Source organism: Octopus sinensis, linkage group LG7, assembly GCF_006345805.1.
Source record: "Octopus sinensis linkage group LG7, ASM634580v1, whole genome shotgun sequence".
Classification (NCBI taxonomy): Eukaryota; Metazoa; Mollusca; class Cephalopoda; order Octopoda; family Octopodidae; genus Octopus; species Octopus sinensis.
In genome coordinates this window covers 104,447,846-104,465,784 of record NC_043003.1, presented here as the reverse complement: position 1 = coordinate 104,465,784, position 17,939 = coordinate 104,447,846, and the positions used below count along the sequence as shown (strand labels likewise).

At 37.8% G+C, this 17,939-nt stretch overlaps 1 protein-coding gene and 1 long non-coding RNA gene across 5 annotated transcripts in view; one reads left to right on the top strand and one right to left on the bottom strand.

The window, feature by feature from the left end:
- LOC118764368 overlaps positions 1 to 7,969 on the bottom strand; it is a 12,010-nt gene extending 4,041 nt beyond the window's left edge. The window contains exons 1-2 of the long non-coding RNA XR_005000199.1: positions 7,957 to 7,969; positions 6,392 to 6,398 (exon numbers count right to left, since the gene is read on the bottom strand). This is a non-coding gene — a long non-coding RNA (uncharacterized LOC118764368). The remainder of the gene's footprint in view (positions 1 to 6,391; positions 6,399 to 7,956) is intronic.
- Positions 1 to 17,939, top strand: part of LOC115213852 (nuclear factor NF-kappa-B p105 subunit) — a 105,642-nt gene that overhangs the window by 45,911 nt on the left and 41,792 nt on the right. For all 4 annotated transcript variants that reach the window (XM_036505042.1, XM_029782791.2, XM_029782792.2 and 1 more), the window contains exons 7-8: positions 1,641 to 1,745; positions 10,465 to 10,556. In XM_036505042.1, the coding sequence (XP_036360935.1) occupies positions 1,641 to 1,745; positions 10,465 to 10,556 (197 nt within the window). The remainder of the gene's footprint in view (positions 1 to 1,640; positions 1,746 to 10,464; positions 10,557 to 17,939) is intronic.

Below are 17,939 nucleotides of genomic sequence, written 5' to 3'. Positions count from 1 at the left end.
GCAAGTTTTTAAGGATCCTAGGGCGATAATCCACCCTGTTTAAGGCTAAGGGTCCTGTTAAGGCTCAGACAATACAGAATATTCTTTTGTTTACAAATTAACTGACCATGATGGTTTTCTACCTCCAGTTTGAAGAGGCTATATGCCTGCAGCCATTGTGGTTTGACGATTCATCTATAAAGCTAAGTGCTTCATGGATGCAAAACCATATGTGATTTTCATATTTGCTCCAATATATATATATATCATGCTGAGTAAAAAGTAAGCAACATTTTGAGACATGTAATTCATCACAATATATTTCAACAATGTAGAAATTTTATTCATCAAAGTAAGTACTATTACAATCAGCACATTTTTGCCAATGAGTTACAAGTTTGTTTATTCCAGTAACGTAACAATCTGGAGTTCTGGAGTTGATGAACTCTTTAATGTACTTTCAGCATTGGTTGATTTCAGAACTCCTTCTCTCGCTGGAAAACAAGAAGGTGCTTGAAAAAGTGGTAGTCAGTAGGAGAAAGGTCTGGGGAATAAGCTGGATGGGGAAGAACATCGTAGCCATGTTTTCTCAACTTCTGGAACATCATTAGTGAAACGTGTGGTCGAGCATTGCCATGAAGAATGATTGGCCCTCTTCTGTTGACCAGTCTGGGACGGAAGAGTAGCAGTTTTTTGTTCATTTTTGCAACTTCATGGCAATATGTTTCTGCAGTAATGGTTTTTCCGGGTTTTAAGAAGTTATAGTTGATTAGTCCAGCAGTACACCACCAAACAGTCACCATAACCTTCTTTTTGAAGAGCTCGGGTTTAGGGAAGGTTTTCGGTGCTTCATTTTGGTCCAACCACTGCGAAGAACATTTATTGTACAGAATCTACTTTTCATCACAAGTTACAATACGGTCAAGAAATGGATCGGTCTGGTTATGGAAAAGCAGTGATGAGCAAATTTCATATCTGCACATTTTCTGATTTTCATTCAAATCGTGTGGTACCCATTTGTCGAGCTTTTTTGATTTTCCAATTGCATGCAAATGGTTGATGGCACTTTTCTGACCAACTTGAGGTTCTTTTGTCAGTTCTCGTGTGGTTTTATATAGATCTTTCTGAATGATGGTCTTCAATTGACTGTCATCAATGAAAGATGGACATCCACTATGCTTATGATCTTCAAGGCTCAGGACTCCAATGTGAAATTGTTTAAACCATTTTTGAGCTGACCACTCACTGGTCATTTCCTCATCAAACATTTTGTTGATATCGGGAACAGTTTCTGCTGCTTTGCATCTTCTTTGAAGTTGAATAGCAAAATTACTTGAACATCGGGCTTTGACAGTTCCATTTCAGGTGATTGTAGCAATGGTGAAAAAAATATCAATGTTAATTTATTGATGCTTTTGGACAAGTCTGTGTTTGTATTATCAGATAATTGCAAAATAATGCTTTAAAAAATTCAGAACTGCAAATATCTGGTAGAAATTCTTCATGGTTCAAAACATTGCTTACTTTTTACTCAACCTGATATATATGTAGGTGCCTATGCACACATAGACAAATGTGTAATCATATATATACACACACCACACACACACACATAGTTGATTGTATATTAAGAAGGGTATTTTTCTTCTTTTATCTTTAAGAATCGCTTCGTGCAGCTAATTTAAAAATTATTCGGATGGACAAATATAGTGGTTACTGCACTGGAAATGAAGAAGTCTATTTACTGTGTGACAGAATATCAAGAGGTAAGTGTTTCTCTTTATAAGCATGGCTTTGTGGTTTTGGGTTCAATCCTACTGCATGCTATCTTGCATAGGTGTTTTCTGTTATAGCCCCAGGACAACCAAAAGACTTGTGAGTTGATTTGATTGACGGAAGCAAAGTAGCCCATCATAAATCTATATATATGTTCGTATGTGGTTGTGTATACCCTTGTCTTGGCATTGTGTGATGATTATAAATGATCATCACTGGCATACTAGTGATATTTTTTTGTTTCTAGTTTTCCATAAAAAGTATATCTGGCCATAGGAAGCATTACCCTGCTTGGAACCACATGAGGGCTGGTGACAGGAAACGCATCAGGCTACAGAAATCCTGCCTCAAAGAATTCTTTCTGTCCCACGCAAGCATGGAAGAGTGGACATTAAAATGATTCTGATGATGAGTATCACATCATGGGCAAGTTATGGCATCTGATTAAGATACTGGTCTTCTGACTTAAATGAGTTTTATTAATTGACGCTGAATCACTAAAATTCATTGTGCATCATTTTAGCCTTTGAATGATGCTACCCACACTTTACATACATACAAACATACATATATGTGTGTTTGCTCTTATGTCACACTATATATAAAAACAATTTAATGTTAAACTGAGGGATCACTCAGTACTTTTATTAGAGTACATGTTTATTAAACTTTTACAAGGAAAAGGTTGATAGTAATTTCGAAGTTTTGACTTACCATCATCTGACAGTCTGACAAAGGTAAGAAAGCCAAAACTTCAAAACCACTGTCAACCCCTCTCTCTCCCTAATAAATAAACACACACACACATTAGGTGCATTTCAGGAGTTTTGAGACTTTTTCAGAGAAGATATTTATTAATTTAAAAGAAGTACAAACTCTAATCTCCTTCAAAGTGGGACTCTCTAACTTCAGTGCCCTTGGTAAGGCCCCATGGAAGTCCTCCAAAGTAAAGTGTCCAAGACATTTGTTACCGCCTTTATCTTCTCAATGTTTTCAAAATGACTCCCCTGAGGTTCTTCTTCAGCTTGGAGAACAACCAGAAGTTACAGGAAGCACTGACTGGACTGTAGGGTGGCCAAGGGACAGTTTTGATGCCCATTTCTGTTAAGTAGTTGGTTACGAGGATGGAATTGTGACCAGCAGTGTTTAGTAGAGTGTGTTCAAAGTGCTGTCCCAACTGTCTCCTTCAAGCTGGAATAAAAAAAAGTTGGCAGGTCAGCTTGTTAGATGTATAGTAATGATAGACTAAAATTAGAACAATCTTGGACAGTTATAACTGCTTATCCTCATCATTTAACGTCCATTGTCCATGCTGGCACGGGTTTGATTGGGCTGGCATGCTGGAAGGCTGTGCCAGGCTCTAGTCTAATTTGGCATGGTTTTCTACGGCTGGGTGCCCTTCCTAACGCCAACCACTCTGAGCGTGTAATGAGTGCTTTTACATGCCATTTGCGTGATACCAGTATATGCTATGACTGTGACTTTGCTTGGCTTGATAGGTCTTCTTCTCAAGCACAACATAATGACAAAAAGTCTTGGTCATTGCCTCTGTGAGGCCCAACACTTGAAAGGAACTTGGCCACTTTGCCTTCATGAGGCCCAACACTTGAAAGAAACTCAGCCATTTTGCCTCCATCAGGCCCAATGCTCGAAAGGAACTCAGCCATTTTGCCTCCATCAGGCCCAATGCTCGAAAGGAACTCAGCCACTATGTCTTCATGAGGCCCAGTGCTCTATGAAGCCCAACATTCAAAGGTTGATTTTTTCATGTACCATCAGCATGGGTGCACTTGGCTTGATGGGTCCTCTTAAGCAGAGCACATCACCAAAAGTCTCGGTCACTTGTCATTGCCTCTGTGAGGTTCAGAGTTAGAAGATCATGCTTCACCACCTCATCCCATGTCTTCCTGAGTCTACTTCTACCACGGGTTCCCTTTACAGTTAGAGATTGGCACTCCATTACACAGCTGTCCTCATCCTAGCCATATCAGTGCAGTCATCTCCCTTGCACATCACATCTGATGCCTCTTATGCCTAACTTTTCTCTCAAGATGCTTACACTCTGTCGAACATGCACACTGACATTGCACATCCAGCGAAGCATACTGGCTTCATTTCTCTCAAGCTTACACATGTCATTAGCTATTATAGCCCATGTTTCACTGCCATGCAGCATAGCTGCTCACACACAGGCATCAAACAATCTGTCTTTCCAATATTATCTTACAAATCATTTGACTTTTATAATCTTTATAATGGTTGTATTCTTTATTAGTTTGTCAATGAACTGTGACCAAGCTGGATACCAGCTTAGGAAAGATGAAAGTCAGTTGATCTGGATGAGGTCAAGGAATGCAACCAAATAACAAGCTATTTTATTCATTCTACCCATTCTTCCAGACTCTACAATCTAATATATATTTACACATGAATATTATATCTAGAAATATTATTAGGTTACGGGTGGATATTGTTTGAAAGAACTAAAAGAGTGTTTTTCCTGCTGTATACATTTGTAAACTCTCTTTATAAATTTGTTTTCCAATTTATATTTAGAGAAGAGAAGAAAATAAAATACTGCTCTTCCATGCATAAAGGACAGAAAGACTTCCCTTTATCATAAGGAAAAGATCTAGAAAGAATTTTCCATTCCAAAGAAAAAGATTTGTGAGAGTTCTTGAGGTCCAGATTAGTTTATTGAGTCCCGTAGAGTTCCGCTTACAATTGTATTTAAAGTTACAGAAGTGGTTGGTCAAACAGCATTACAAAAATGCTGAGGATTATCCAATATAAAAATATTCTTTGTTACCAGTAGTAACCTTGCATTGGTAAACAGCATTTTTAATTCTGCAGTTTCCATTTAGGACACAGATTTTACCAGGGCCACTATTGCAAATGCTGGTTGTATTGTTGTTACCATTTATGGAGAGATTACTGTTATTGTTAGTGTTAATAAGGTTACTAGTATTATTTGAAGAAAGATTAAAACCTCTTAGAACATGGTTATTATATGAAGCTATAATTTGTGAGATGTTACTGGTATTGGAAAAACCTACTCTAATGCAGTGTGTTAAAAATTGAGTGATATCTAGAATTAATAGGGAAGTTCCTTTCTGTTGCTTGGTGAAATAATAGAAGGTTACTTTTTACTTGTTTACCGTATGGAATAATGAACCAAATATTTTTATTAAGGGTACTTGACGCATGGCAAGAATTATTACTAAAAAAATTTGTTTTATTATTGTAGCGTAAAAATGACGAGGAAGTTTGGTTACTTCCTTTGGCTGTTTGCTTTTAGGAATACGAGGATGAGGAAAATTGCTATTTTGATGAAATTGGTTATTATTTGGATTATTATTATTATTAATAATAATAATACATACATACATATATGTATACATACATGTGTGTGTGTGTGCAGGCACATTCACTATGGTTTTTTTTTTCAGTTTTTGGGTAGCAAAGCCACTCACAAAGCTTTGGTTGGCTTATGAATTGTAAAGAACATGCTTTAACTACCTCGCAGTTTGAACCTCAATTGACAAATAATAAAATGATAACAATGAACTTATAGTGTAGCACTGTATTCAATAATTCATTATTTTCATTTTGCTATTTCAATACTATTGATGCTGTTACTACTTTCTTGCTACTCTTGTTTTTTCTTCTTACTATGCTAGCCTTTGTGCTTTTGTCTAACTCATTGCTTCTCAAACATTTTCAACTATTACTCCTATTCTGTGTTTATTTATTTACTAGCAGAAATACCTGGCGTTGCCCAGGTTAAAGAGAATAATGAAATTTAAAAACGCTGTCTAGATTACGCAGGTCTCAACTGCTAGTAGCTGAGATACCAACTTTCTACATTAATAACTCTCCAAGCCATGCCAGCATGGAACATAGACGTTAAGTGAAATGTTAAAAGAAAGTTTTCAACCCATCTATGTATAGAAACTAAATACATGTAATTCAAAAACACATTTTGGGTAGGTTATTTTGTAACTAAAAAACTGGTACAGATTATAAACAATGAAAGGCCGATTTGACTGAGGTAGTAGAGAACCAATCCGATGATAAATCTGACCTTGGATCTTGAAAGTTTGCCTGAATCCTGGTTCAGTTAAATCTCTTGTGGCTCCAAATGATGTCATCTGTAGTGCAGCGTTGTATTGTCTAATTTTGTTTTGGAAGTGCTTGGAATCTTGGTCAGTTGATGACAACAGTTTCTTCAATGGCTCTGGAGGTTGGGTGATTGCAGGGAGTTTAACCTTTCCACCACTGCAGCACAGTGCAGGTGTCTCTCCAGGCCACTTCCTTGCTTTACAATATATGCACTCAGTTGTTATTGCACCAATGGAAACCCTAGTGTCATCTGCATAATGAACTGCTGGATCATAATTGAAAGCTACTTCATAGAAGTTGTTTCTCTGAGCCATTGCAACTGCTCTTCATTCTGCAGTGGAGATCCTATTCTTTATCAGCCGTGCATACCTCTGTTCATCACTTTGAGATGCTCTGGCTATTGTAGTGCTGTATGTTCTTTTCTTGGCATGCTTCCCTTTCGGCAGCTGTCTCTCTTTCCTTGGACACAGACATTCTTTTGGCTGACCTTGATTATTGTAGACAAATTTAACACTTTCTTTCTAAGCATGGTTATATATGTATACAGAAATACACGGGTGCAGAAGATACTAAACAATGAAAATAACTGGGTAACAGAAATATATTTTGTAATACGATGGGCAAAAAGTAAGAAATTTCCATGGAAAATAAAGAATTGTATGGGTTGAAGTGAAATCTATCAGTGAACCAAAGAGCCAGTATTGAAGGAACAAGAAAAAGCCGTTAATGTAAATAAAAAATTTTAAGGAAATTAACTAAATGTATGGATTTAAGTGAAATTTTTGAAGTTACTTCTGTCATTAAATTATGAACTTAGTTTTATCAGTAATTCTGTTAACAAAAAAAAAAAAAGAAGCAATATGGTGCAAAAAGTAAATAAGAAATTTGTAGGCAAATTTAACTAAGTGTACGGATTCAAGTGAAAGTTATGAAGTTACTTCTGTCAGTAAGTTATGTATGAAATTACTTTCATCAGTAATTGTAAACTTCTTTCTGTCATTGTTGTTTGTAAATAGCAATTGAAAACTTACAATGAAAATAATAGTGATTGAACTTAAAGAGAAAACAATAGCATCTGAAAAATAAAAGTGGAAACAATAGAGAGTGAGTGAAATATGGAGAGAGAGAGAGAGAGCTAGCTAGTTATACAAATAAGATACAGTTAGATAAGATATAGACAGACATAGACAGATAGATATAGAGATAGAGAGAGAGAGATGGATAAAGAGATATAGACGTCACTGAAGCTAGAAAAGTGGAAGTAAATATTTAAAAAGAATTTCCAAGACCTGAATCTAATATAAAAGCAATATTTTTTTTTAGTGACCAATAGATGTAATTTCTGAAAGTTACTTTGCAAAGAGTTACCTCCCTTCTCTACATAACCCAGGACCGGGTGTTTTCTGCCCCGAAGGGGCCTGTTACTCATTATGTAAAAAATTTGAAGATTCTAAAACCATCCCTGGAACATGAGTAATGTATGTTCCCAGTTTGGAGAATATCAGTTGAAAAATATGGCCGTTATAATCTTTTACACACACACACACACAGAACAGGTTTTATATTATAGATTAATCAGTTTAAATGTCCACATCAAGCTGGCAAGCCATGACACAGTGAGAAAAATTTATACTAACCTTCACATCAGATGGTGAACTAAAAGTAAAAACATAAAAATTAGAAAGAAGTACAAAAGAGAAAGAACAGCTAACGAGCAGTTAATTGTTTCTGTTAAATTTTTTTTTGCAGCTTTTAATGATTGCAAGAATTTATGTTTGGTTGGTGGACCCTTGAAAATGAGTTGTAACTTCAGCCTTGATAGACATTTTAAGACCATTTAAAAATTGTTTACCCCCCCCCTCTCTCTCTCTCTCTCTCTCTCTTATTGGAACAAATAATGTCATAATGTTTCTGACTAGTCTGTACAAGATTATAAAATCTTATATCATTAGGCCTGTTCATATGGTCTTTTGGAAGCCAACAAAGTCTGTATTAACTTTGCTTGGTGTCTGATATGTTTTATACATTCATAGATCTGGCTGAGATAATGGCAGATTAACTCTTTAGCATTCAGATTACTCTATCAAATGTAATACTTATTTACTTACATTGGTTTGAATTAATCATGCATTAACTTATTGCTTCAAAATTCAATGGTGTGACTGTTTATCTTTAGAATGACATTGTAGGATAGGTGTGAGAGGCCAAATCTGGTTGGTTTGAACATAAAACAGGTAGAATATTTGGGCCAAATATGGTTGGTTTAACAACTAAATGGTTAAAATCTGGCAGTTTATTGCTTGATTCTTCCCAATACAAACAAAAAATTATTCTAGTCTTTTATAATAGGTTGGGGCTGGTCAACGAGGTAGAGGACAAAGCTAAAACCAGTTTGTATTTATTTTCACATTTCCACATTCTGAGTTCATATCCCATTGCAGTCAGTCAGTCAACTTTGCTTTCTATTCAATTGGAGGATAGAGATGGGGGTGGGGGTGAATAAGATAAGTAACAATAATACACTGAGGATGTTACTATTGACTGTACCTCTTTGTATAAAAGTTGAGCTTTTACTCAATCAGAAAGTATCTTATGAATTGAAGATAATTGAAAACAGATAATTTAGTTACTCTCTTTACTCTTTTACTCTTTTACTCTCTCTTTTACTTGTTTCAGTCATTTGACTGCGGCCATGCTGGAGCACCGCCTTTAGTCGAGCAAATCGACCCCAGGACTTATTCTTTGTAAGCCCAGTACTTATTCTATCGGTCTCTTTTGCCGAACCGCTAAGTGACGGGGACGTAAACACACCAGCATCGGTTGTCAAGCAATGCTAGGGGGACAAACACACACACACAAACACACACATACATATATATATATATATACATATATAAGACGGGCTTCTTCCAGTTTCCATCTACCAAACTCACTCACAAGGCTTTGGTCAGCCCGAGGCTATAGTAGAAGACACTTGCCCAAGGTGCCATGCAGTGGGACTGAACCTGGAACCATGTGGATGGTAAACAAGCTACTTACCACACAGCCACTCCTGTGCCTATACAAAATTTTTTTTTTTAAATCCTCCATTGTTCTCTTATTCTGAATAAATAACAACACTTAGCAGAGTCTGAATAAATCTGCCTTGAATTCTAGAAAAAAAATTACCAATAATGTAATTTAGCTCTAATTAATTGTTTCGAATTTTGCTCCATGACCAGCATTTTTAGAAGGGGTCAGTCAATTACATCAACTCCAGAATTGAGCTTTTACTTTATTTTTTGAATCTGAAAGGATGAAAGCAAAGTTGACCTTGGCAAGTAATAATTAATGATTTAGGAACATGATCAGTATTTTGGCAAGAGGATGTTTTGTTAATCACATTGACCCCAGTACTTGACCGATACTTTATTTTTATTGACCTTGAAAGTATGAATGGCAAAATTTTGACCTTAGAATATAAAGAGCCAAAAGAAATATCACCAAGCATTTTGTTCAATGTGCTACTGATTCTGCAAGCTCACCACCTTCAAATTTGGTTCTAATTAATTCTCTCCAGTTTATTCCTTAAATAAGCACAGACATGACAGTGATAAGAAGCTTGCTTCCCAATCACATAGTTCCTGGTTCAATCCCACTGTGTGGCACCTTGGGCAAGTGTCTTCTACTATAGCCAAAGCCTTGAGTGTGAATTTAGTAGATGAAAACTGAAAGAAGCCCATCATGCATATATATGCGTATGTTTGTCCCCCACCACCTCTCGACAACCAGTGTTGGTTTGTTTATTTCCCTGTAACTTAGCAGTTTGCCAAAAAGAGTCCCACTAAGCTTTAAAAAACAATAAGTACTGGAGTCAATTCATTCAACCTAAAGTTCTTCAAGGGAGTGCTCCAGCATGGCTGCAGTCTGATGACTGAAACAAAGGGAAAAAATGTTAAATTCTGATATTTGCTTCCCTTAACTAATTGCGGCACCTGTCTCTTGATTAATGCTTCTAAGAATAGACATTGCATCGTGACCTTATGTAAGTTACTTAACTCTACTTGCCTTTATTAGGTTGATCAGATGAATGGATGAACCTCCAGCAAGTACCCTAAACCTTTACTGTCATATGTAACAGTTAAGATTAAGGACCTGGAACTGCATGGCTTGATTTAGAACTGGGTTGGACGTATGACTGAGGGCTGGCAAACCAGATGGCTGCACCAGGCTTCAATCTTGATCTGGCAGAGTTTCTAGGGCATCCAGCTGTAGGGAACTCTGCCAGATCAAGATTGAAGCCTGGTGCAGCCATCTGGTTTGTCAGCCCTCTGTCATACGTCCAAACCCATGCTAGCATGGAAAGCGGACGTTAAACGATGATGATGATGATGATGCACAAAGATCTGTTTGGTATCTTCATCCACATATGGAATTACTTTGTGCAGGATCCATATCTAATTTTACTACCATGCTTTTAACTCTAGAATGGTTTATGGAATGAAGCCTTGCTTTACATAAAGTTTTTGAACTCAGTTTCAGAGTTTAAAAAAATTATTGAGAATTTCCACAGAATGTTTATAATTTGTATGTTGTTTTTTTTAATAGATGATGTTAGTGTGGTTTTTTCTGAGAATGATAATTCTCCTGACCAGTGGCGAGCGTTAGCAGACTTTGGGGCAACAGATATACACAAGCAAGTAAGTGTTTTATTATTATTATTATTATTATTATTATTTTTATAGTTATTATTATTGTTATTATTATTGTTCTTATTAGTGTTGTTATTATTATTGTTGTTATTATTATTATTATTATTATTATTATTATTTTTATTATTATTATTGTTATTATTTTTGTCATTATTTTTATTATTGTTATTATTATTGTTGTTGTTATTATTATTATTTTTGTTATTATTATTATTTTTTTTATATATACAATACCAAGTGGTCCAACTATTATCTTTAGAGCCAACAAGAGACCCTCTGTGCAGTCACTTAACCTGCCAGAATTAGCAGTCTAATCTCTCTCAAAGCATACCTTACAATCTGAAAGAACAAACTCATTTACAACTATTGTGTGATGTTAAGACCTGGAAACACACAGACATGTGCATGCACACACACACACGCACGCATGCACATACCTTCTTTCAGTTTCCATCTATCAAATTCACTGATAAGTCTTTGGTTGCTCTGGGCTATATTAGAAGATATTTACCCTACTTGCTACACAGTGGGGTTGACCTGAAACTGAGGTTGAGAAGTGAAGTTCTTGACATTATGGCAGAAGAAAAACGGATGGATAGTCATTACTGGAATAAAAAATGAAAAGTTGACAAAGGAATTAAAATGGATGTCATGTAGATGAACGCCAAGCATAACAAAAATTTAGAGGCAATGATTCTGTATGAAGACAATGGAAAAAAAGTTGGAAGCGTCCCAGTAGAAAACTCACACACATACAAAAAATACAAGCAACCCAAAATTCTCTTAATTCAAATATAAATAGAATGTGAAAAACCAGGCTAAAGTCCCAAGCTGTAACAAATGGTACAACAGCACCAAAATAAGCCAATATATCAACATCTGAGTACATCACACAAAATACAAAATAGTAGATACAAAAAAGCCTTTGTACTTCATGTAACAATAAAACATAAGAGCTAAACACCGACGCAACACCAACAGCTTAAAAATTAGACTTTTATCATCACAGATGACATTCACATAGCAATGCTACAAGGGACCATGCTACAGCAGCATCACCACAATTCTCCTCAATCCCTAATTACACTGCAATATGAACAGGCTAAACTATGATGGAGACCTTAAAACTTACATAAAGCCATGCATCCAGTATAATAAGCTACAAATGATATTCAAACACTAATAGGGAACAGAACTGCGATATAAATGCAAACCTTCAAAATAATGACCTGCCCCAGTAAGCCCATTAATATCATCATCATCATCATCATCCGCTTTCCATGCTAGCATGGGTTGGACGGTTCTACTGGGGTCTGTGAAGCCAGAAGGCTTCATCAGGCCCAGTCAAATCTGGCAGTATTTCTACGGCTGGATGCCCTTCCTAATGCCAAACACTCCGTGAGTGTAGTGGGTGCTTTTTACGTGCCACCCGCACAGGTGCCAGACAGAGCTAGCAAACGGCCACGAACGGATGGTTCTTTTTATGTGCCACCGGCACGAGGGCCAGGCGAGGCTGGCAACGGACACGAACGGATGGTGCTATTTACGTGCCACCGGCACGAGGCCAGTCGGGGCGGTGCTGGCAACGGTCGCGAAACGGAAGGTTCTCTTACATGCCACCGGCACTGGTAACACATCTGCAATTTCCATTGATCGATTTCGATTCTGAGCCTCACTTGCCTCAACAGGTCTTCACAAGTAGAGTTTTGACATGCCACCGGCACTGGTAACACATCTGCAATTTCCATTGATCGATTTCGATTCTGATCCTCACTTGCCTCAACAGGTCTTCACAAGTAGAGTTTTGACATGCCACCGGCACTGGTAACACATCTGCAATTTCCATTGATCGATTTCGATTCTGATCCTCGCTTGCCTCAACAGGTCTTCACAAGTAGAGTTTTGTGTCCCTAGTTTTAAACTGAGAGTCAGTCATTGCAATCCACAGTGGCTCAGTGGGCTATGACGGCTGTGGTCACCAGGAAGCTGTAGATTTTACAACCACAACTTCACCAACAATCCTACTAGGTTAGTCATTTCTTACTACAAATAAAAACATTCCCAAACAGTCATTGGGATGCTTCAATGAATCCAACATATCCTAATACAAAAACAATGCAGTTAACACAACCAAACTCTGTCTTCTTAACTCTTGTTACTGTATTTCTGTATAAATACACCATTTTCATTTCAGTTAACTTTAAAAATTATGAAGAATTTAGTAAAATAACTTTGTTATTATTAATCTGTTGTTTGTAACATAAATTAGCATGAAATTGTAATGAGAAATTTTAGTTTAGATCACTTTAGAAAGGAAGTTTGTATAATAGACCCAGGGTTGGCCTCAAGCAGGTTGGCATCAAAAAGGTTAGTGAATGCTCACTAACACAATCATATAACAAGCTAGCAAGAAATACTTCTCAACAGGTTCCTTACTTACTGAGATTCTATGTGGTCAATCAACTGGTTTTAAATAGCGGCTCAGTCTTGCCCATTTCACACTTTATTCTCTTAAACAGGTAAGTACATCTTGGATAGGGTAAAGGGTAAAGACCCCCTCCGGTCACAATTGACCATGAGATTGCACCAAGACAGTTCTCCTCCAAGGCACAAGTCCAGGCAAGGTTGTTTGTGGAAAACTAGCAGTTGCCTAAGCATACCAGTCTCCTCTCTTTATGCCATTGATGTTATCCAAGGGAAAGGCAAAGGGGCCGATACAGCTTAGCACCAGTGACATTGCAACTCATTTCTTCAACTGAGTGAACTGGAACAGCATGAAATAAAGGGTCTTGATCAAGAATGCAATACAGTCTGGTCTGGGAATTGAATTCACAACCTCATGATTGTAAACGTGACACTCTAACCCCTGAGTCATATGCCTTCATACATCTTGGATAATGTAATTTTAAATACACTAATTGAATAAAGAAAAAACAAACAGGATGGGCATGGCTGGAATGCATTAGATTGCTCAATCAGGGCTGATGGCAATAGCAGCTTATTCATGTCCAATGATCATGAGAAAGAGTGGCACATCCTCAACTGGTTAGTTTTAAATTGAGAGTCAGTCATTGCAATCCACAGTGGCTCGGTGGGCTAAGATGGCTGTGGTCACCAGCAAGCTGTAGATTTTACATTGGAGTAGCCATCTTCTAGGTGGCCTTACAGGATTGGAGAGCTCCATGCTCCATGGAGTTGCCAGAAGAGTGTCAAAGAGGGTACCATATCATTTGAGGGCCTCCACTCTTTGATTTACTATCAAGGTTGACTCCCCTAGCCTTTTCTTTTCCCAAGGCTCTTACAAGGCAGTGAGGGTTTGTGCTTGGAAATTCTTCCATAACCTGCTAATTAACTCATAGCTGGGACCCTGAGAAGTGCTATTACTCTGAGTCAGATCAGACCTGGGAGCAATAGTGACTTAGAGGTGGTTCCACTCTTCTCAAAAGCCCGTAACTGCTGAACCATGGCCCCACTACAGGATGCAGTTTTAAGTCATACCTGAAACATCAATCAGCTTAAATATTCTTCAACTTTCTTCTGATCCCCTGCTCATCATCACATTTATGAATAAAACAAAATCATTTTCACAAACTTCAAAGAAAATAAAGTCCAATCAAACCACTGCTAACAGCAGTGTTTAGAATTCAATAACATTCCAACTATCAACATAAACACTACAGGATATACAGTCAACAGAATAAATGTAAAAGCTTCCAAAAACTTATCTTCAAGGTAATATCATCATCTTCATTCTTATTCAACATTCACTCTTCCATGCTTACATGGCACAGGTAGAATTTGTTGAGGAAGATTTTCTGCAGCTGGATGCCTTTTCTGTCACCAGTCCTCAAAATTATCTGAGCAGGGTAATATCTTTTCATAACCACACATGTTTTTCACATGACTAAATATGAACAACATCGCTTGTATGATGGTGGTGCTTGGTTATGGCCATCGCATGATGTGAAGACAAGGGTACACATGTACATGCAAACACACACATACATCCACACACATTTGGCAGGCTTCTTTCAGTTTCCTTCTACCAAATCTATTCATAAAGCTTTGGTTAGCCTGAGGCTGTGGCAGAAGTCACTTGCCCAAGATGCCACACAGCAGGACTGAACCTGAGACCACATGGTTGAAGAAGCAAGTGTAACCACACAGCCAAAAAAAAAAATAAACCTCATTATTCAGTTAAAACAGCTGATCTGACAAAAGCCAGAGCCAAAACCACAAACTGCAGAAATAAACTCTGCATCAAACAACTGATCAAATAAAGGAAGAATATAAACCAAAGTAAAGCCAGAAAGCTGGAAAATGTTTCCTTCCAGGGTTAACAACACAACCAGTAAAACATGATACAGAGTCATTATTAGTATCCTAGTATGTAATAAAATTTATGTGTATACAAGTATGGAATGCTTCTTACTGTAATATTGTATTCCAGAGAAATATCTCAAAGAGACTTACATGCTAAAGAACATTGGGAATTTCAACTTGATTTGGTCTCTTTAGTGACAAATACCCTGGCATTTTGAGGTTAACTGAAGATAATTGTTCCAATGTACAAATCAGTTGGCAAAACATTTACCGATCTGTGTGAAACCTAGGCAGGCTAGAATTAAATTAATGTTTGCATTTGAAATAGCATTAGACTGAGATGTTATACACATCAGTATTTTAAATGAAGTGAGTTCATGGCTCGCAGGATGACCTGCTGTGCTAACCTTGGATTGTAGAGTGACCCGCTGTTCTTGAGGAGACCTATTGAGTTAAGTACATCAACATCAAAATAAAAATTCAATGGAAATTGTAGTTAAGACACCTGTGCCGGAGACACGTAAAAAGCACTGTCCGAACGTGGCAGATGCCAGCACCACCTGACTGGCGTCCGTGTCGGTCACACGTAAAAGCACCAACCTATCGTGGCCGTTTGCCAGCCTGCTCTGGCCCCTGTGCAGGTGGCACATAAAAAACACCCACTACACTCACGGAGTGGTTGGTGTTAGGAAGGGCATCCAGCTGTAGAAACACTGCCAGATCAGACTGGAGCCTGGTGCAGCCTCCATGGCTTCCAGACCCCGGTTGAACTGTCCAACCCATGCTAGCATGGAAAACGGACGTTAAATGATGATGATGATGATGATGATGATGACTGTTTCAAGTATGTATGATAACTTAATTATAAGCATCAGTAACATTAATGGTGATTGCATCATATAACAACAATTTCAATTAATATAATCCATATTCAGAGAGTAAGCAAATTCCCTCAAATACTTTTGCAAAATACACATCTTTCACCGAGACTTTGACTAGGACATCTTTCTGCTATCAGATATGAGAGAAGGAATGAAGAAATTTAGATTTAAAATCCTCAGCTTTACATTCATCATCATCATTGTTGTTAAGACAGTGAGTTGGTGGAACTGTTACTGCACTGGACAAAATTCTTAGTGGCATTTCTACTTCCTCTTTATGTCCTGAGTTCAAATGCCACAGAAGTTGACTTTGCTTTTCATCCTTTTGGTGGGGGCTAATAAAATTAGTATCAGCTGAGCACTGGTTTTGATATAATTGAGTTTACCCTCTCCTCAAAATTTGAAAGAATTATTATTATTAAGTCAGTGAACCAGCAGAATCAGTAGAATGTTGGACAGAATGCTTTGTGTCATTTCCAGCTCTTTGCATTCTGAGTTGAAATTCCATCAAGATTCACTTTGTCTTTTATCTCTTTGGAGTCAATAAAAATAGGTACCATTTTTGGAGTCAATGAAAATAAGTACTTTGGAGTCAATGAAAATAAGTACTTTGGAGTCAATAAAAATAAGTACTTCGGAGTCAATAAAAATAGGTACCATTTGAGCACTGGGTTTGATGTAATCAACTAACTCTACCTTTTAAAATTGCTGGCCTTGTGCCAAAATTAAAAAGAGTTATCATATTAAGGTGGCAAAACTCAACACACAAATGCTTAGTAGCATTTCATTGGGCTTTATGTTCTGAGATCAAATTCTGCTGAGGTTGACTTTGCCTTGCATCCTGGGGGGGGGGGGGGTGAAATAAGCACCAGGGTCAATGTAATTGATCAACCTCTCTTCTAAGATTTCAGGCCTTGTACCTATAGCAGAAAGGATTAAGAGCACCATCTGAGCGTGATTGTTGCCAGAACGGCTAACTGGCTTCCATGCTGGTAGCATGTAGGAGGCACCATTCGAGTGGGATCGTTACCAGCATCGCCTCACTGGCACCTGTGTCATTGGCATGTGTAAAAAAATTCGAGCGAGGTCGTTGCCAGTACCTCCTGACTGGCCCTCGTGCTGGTGGCACGTAAAAGCACCCACTACACTCTCGGAGTGGTTGGTGTTAGGAAGGGCATCCAGCTGTAGAAACTCTGCCAGACTAAGACTGGAGCCTGGTGCAGCCATTTGGTTCGCCAGCCCTCAGTTAAGCCGTTCAACCCATGCTAGCATGGAAAGCAGACGTTAAACAATGATGATGATGAAGGTGGCAAGCTGGCAGAATTTTTACTGTGCTGGTAAAAATGCATAGCAACGTTTCATCTGTCTTTGCATTCTGAGTACAAATGCTGCAGAGGTTGACTTTGATTTTCATCCTTTCAAGGTTGATGGAATAAATACTAGTTGAGTACTCTTCAACATTTCAGGTCTTGTGCCTACAGTAGAAATTATTATTATTATTATTATTATTATTATTATTCTATGCTTGACTTTTGCTTTACGTCTGTACAAGTTGGCTCCAAGTCTCACCCAGAAACTTCAAGAGACAACAGGTTGGAATTTCTGCCATTTTTGGGTTTCCTGGTATCTGAGCTAGGTAGTAATCAGCTCCTTTTGCTATCATTCCCAGGGCACCTATGACAACAGGTATTGTTTTAGTCTTCAGGTTCCACATTTTGCTAATTTCTATTTCAAGATCTTTATATTTGCTCAGTTTTTGGTAGGTCTTGACAGATATGTTTATATCGATTGGGACAGTCATATCAATGAGGAGGCATTTCTTTGTCTGAAGTCTTTCAATATGATGTCTGGCCTAGTCGCATCTATCTTTCTGTCAGTTTGAATGGTAAAGTTCCAGAGGAGTGAGATGTGATCATTTTCAAGCACTGGAGGTGGTTTGCGTTCCCACCAGTTTTTATCATGGGGCAAGTCCAGGCTTTTACAAATTACCTAGTGAATATATTGTGCAGCTCTATCATGCCTGTTGAGATACTCTGTAGGCGTAAGAAGACTGCACTTGGAGACAACATGATCAATGGTTTCATTTTGTTGTTGACATACATGACATGTTGGGCTACTGCCGTTCTTTAATATGTTGGCCTGGTAGTTCCTTGTAGGTAGGCATTGA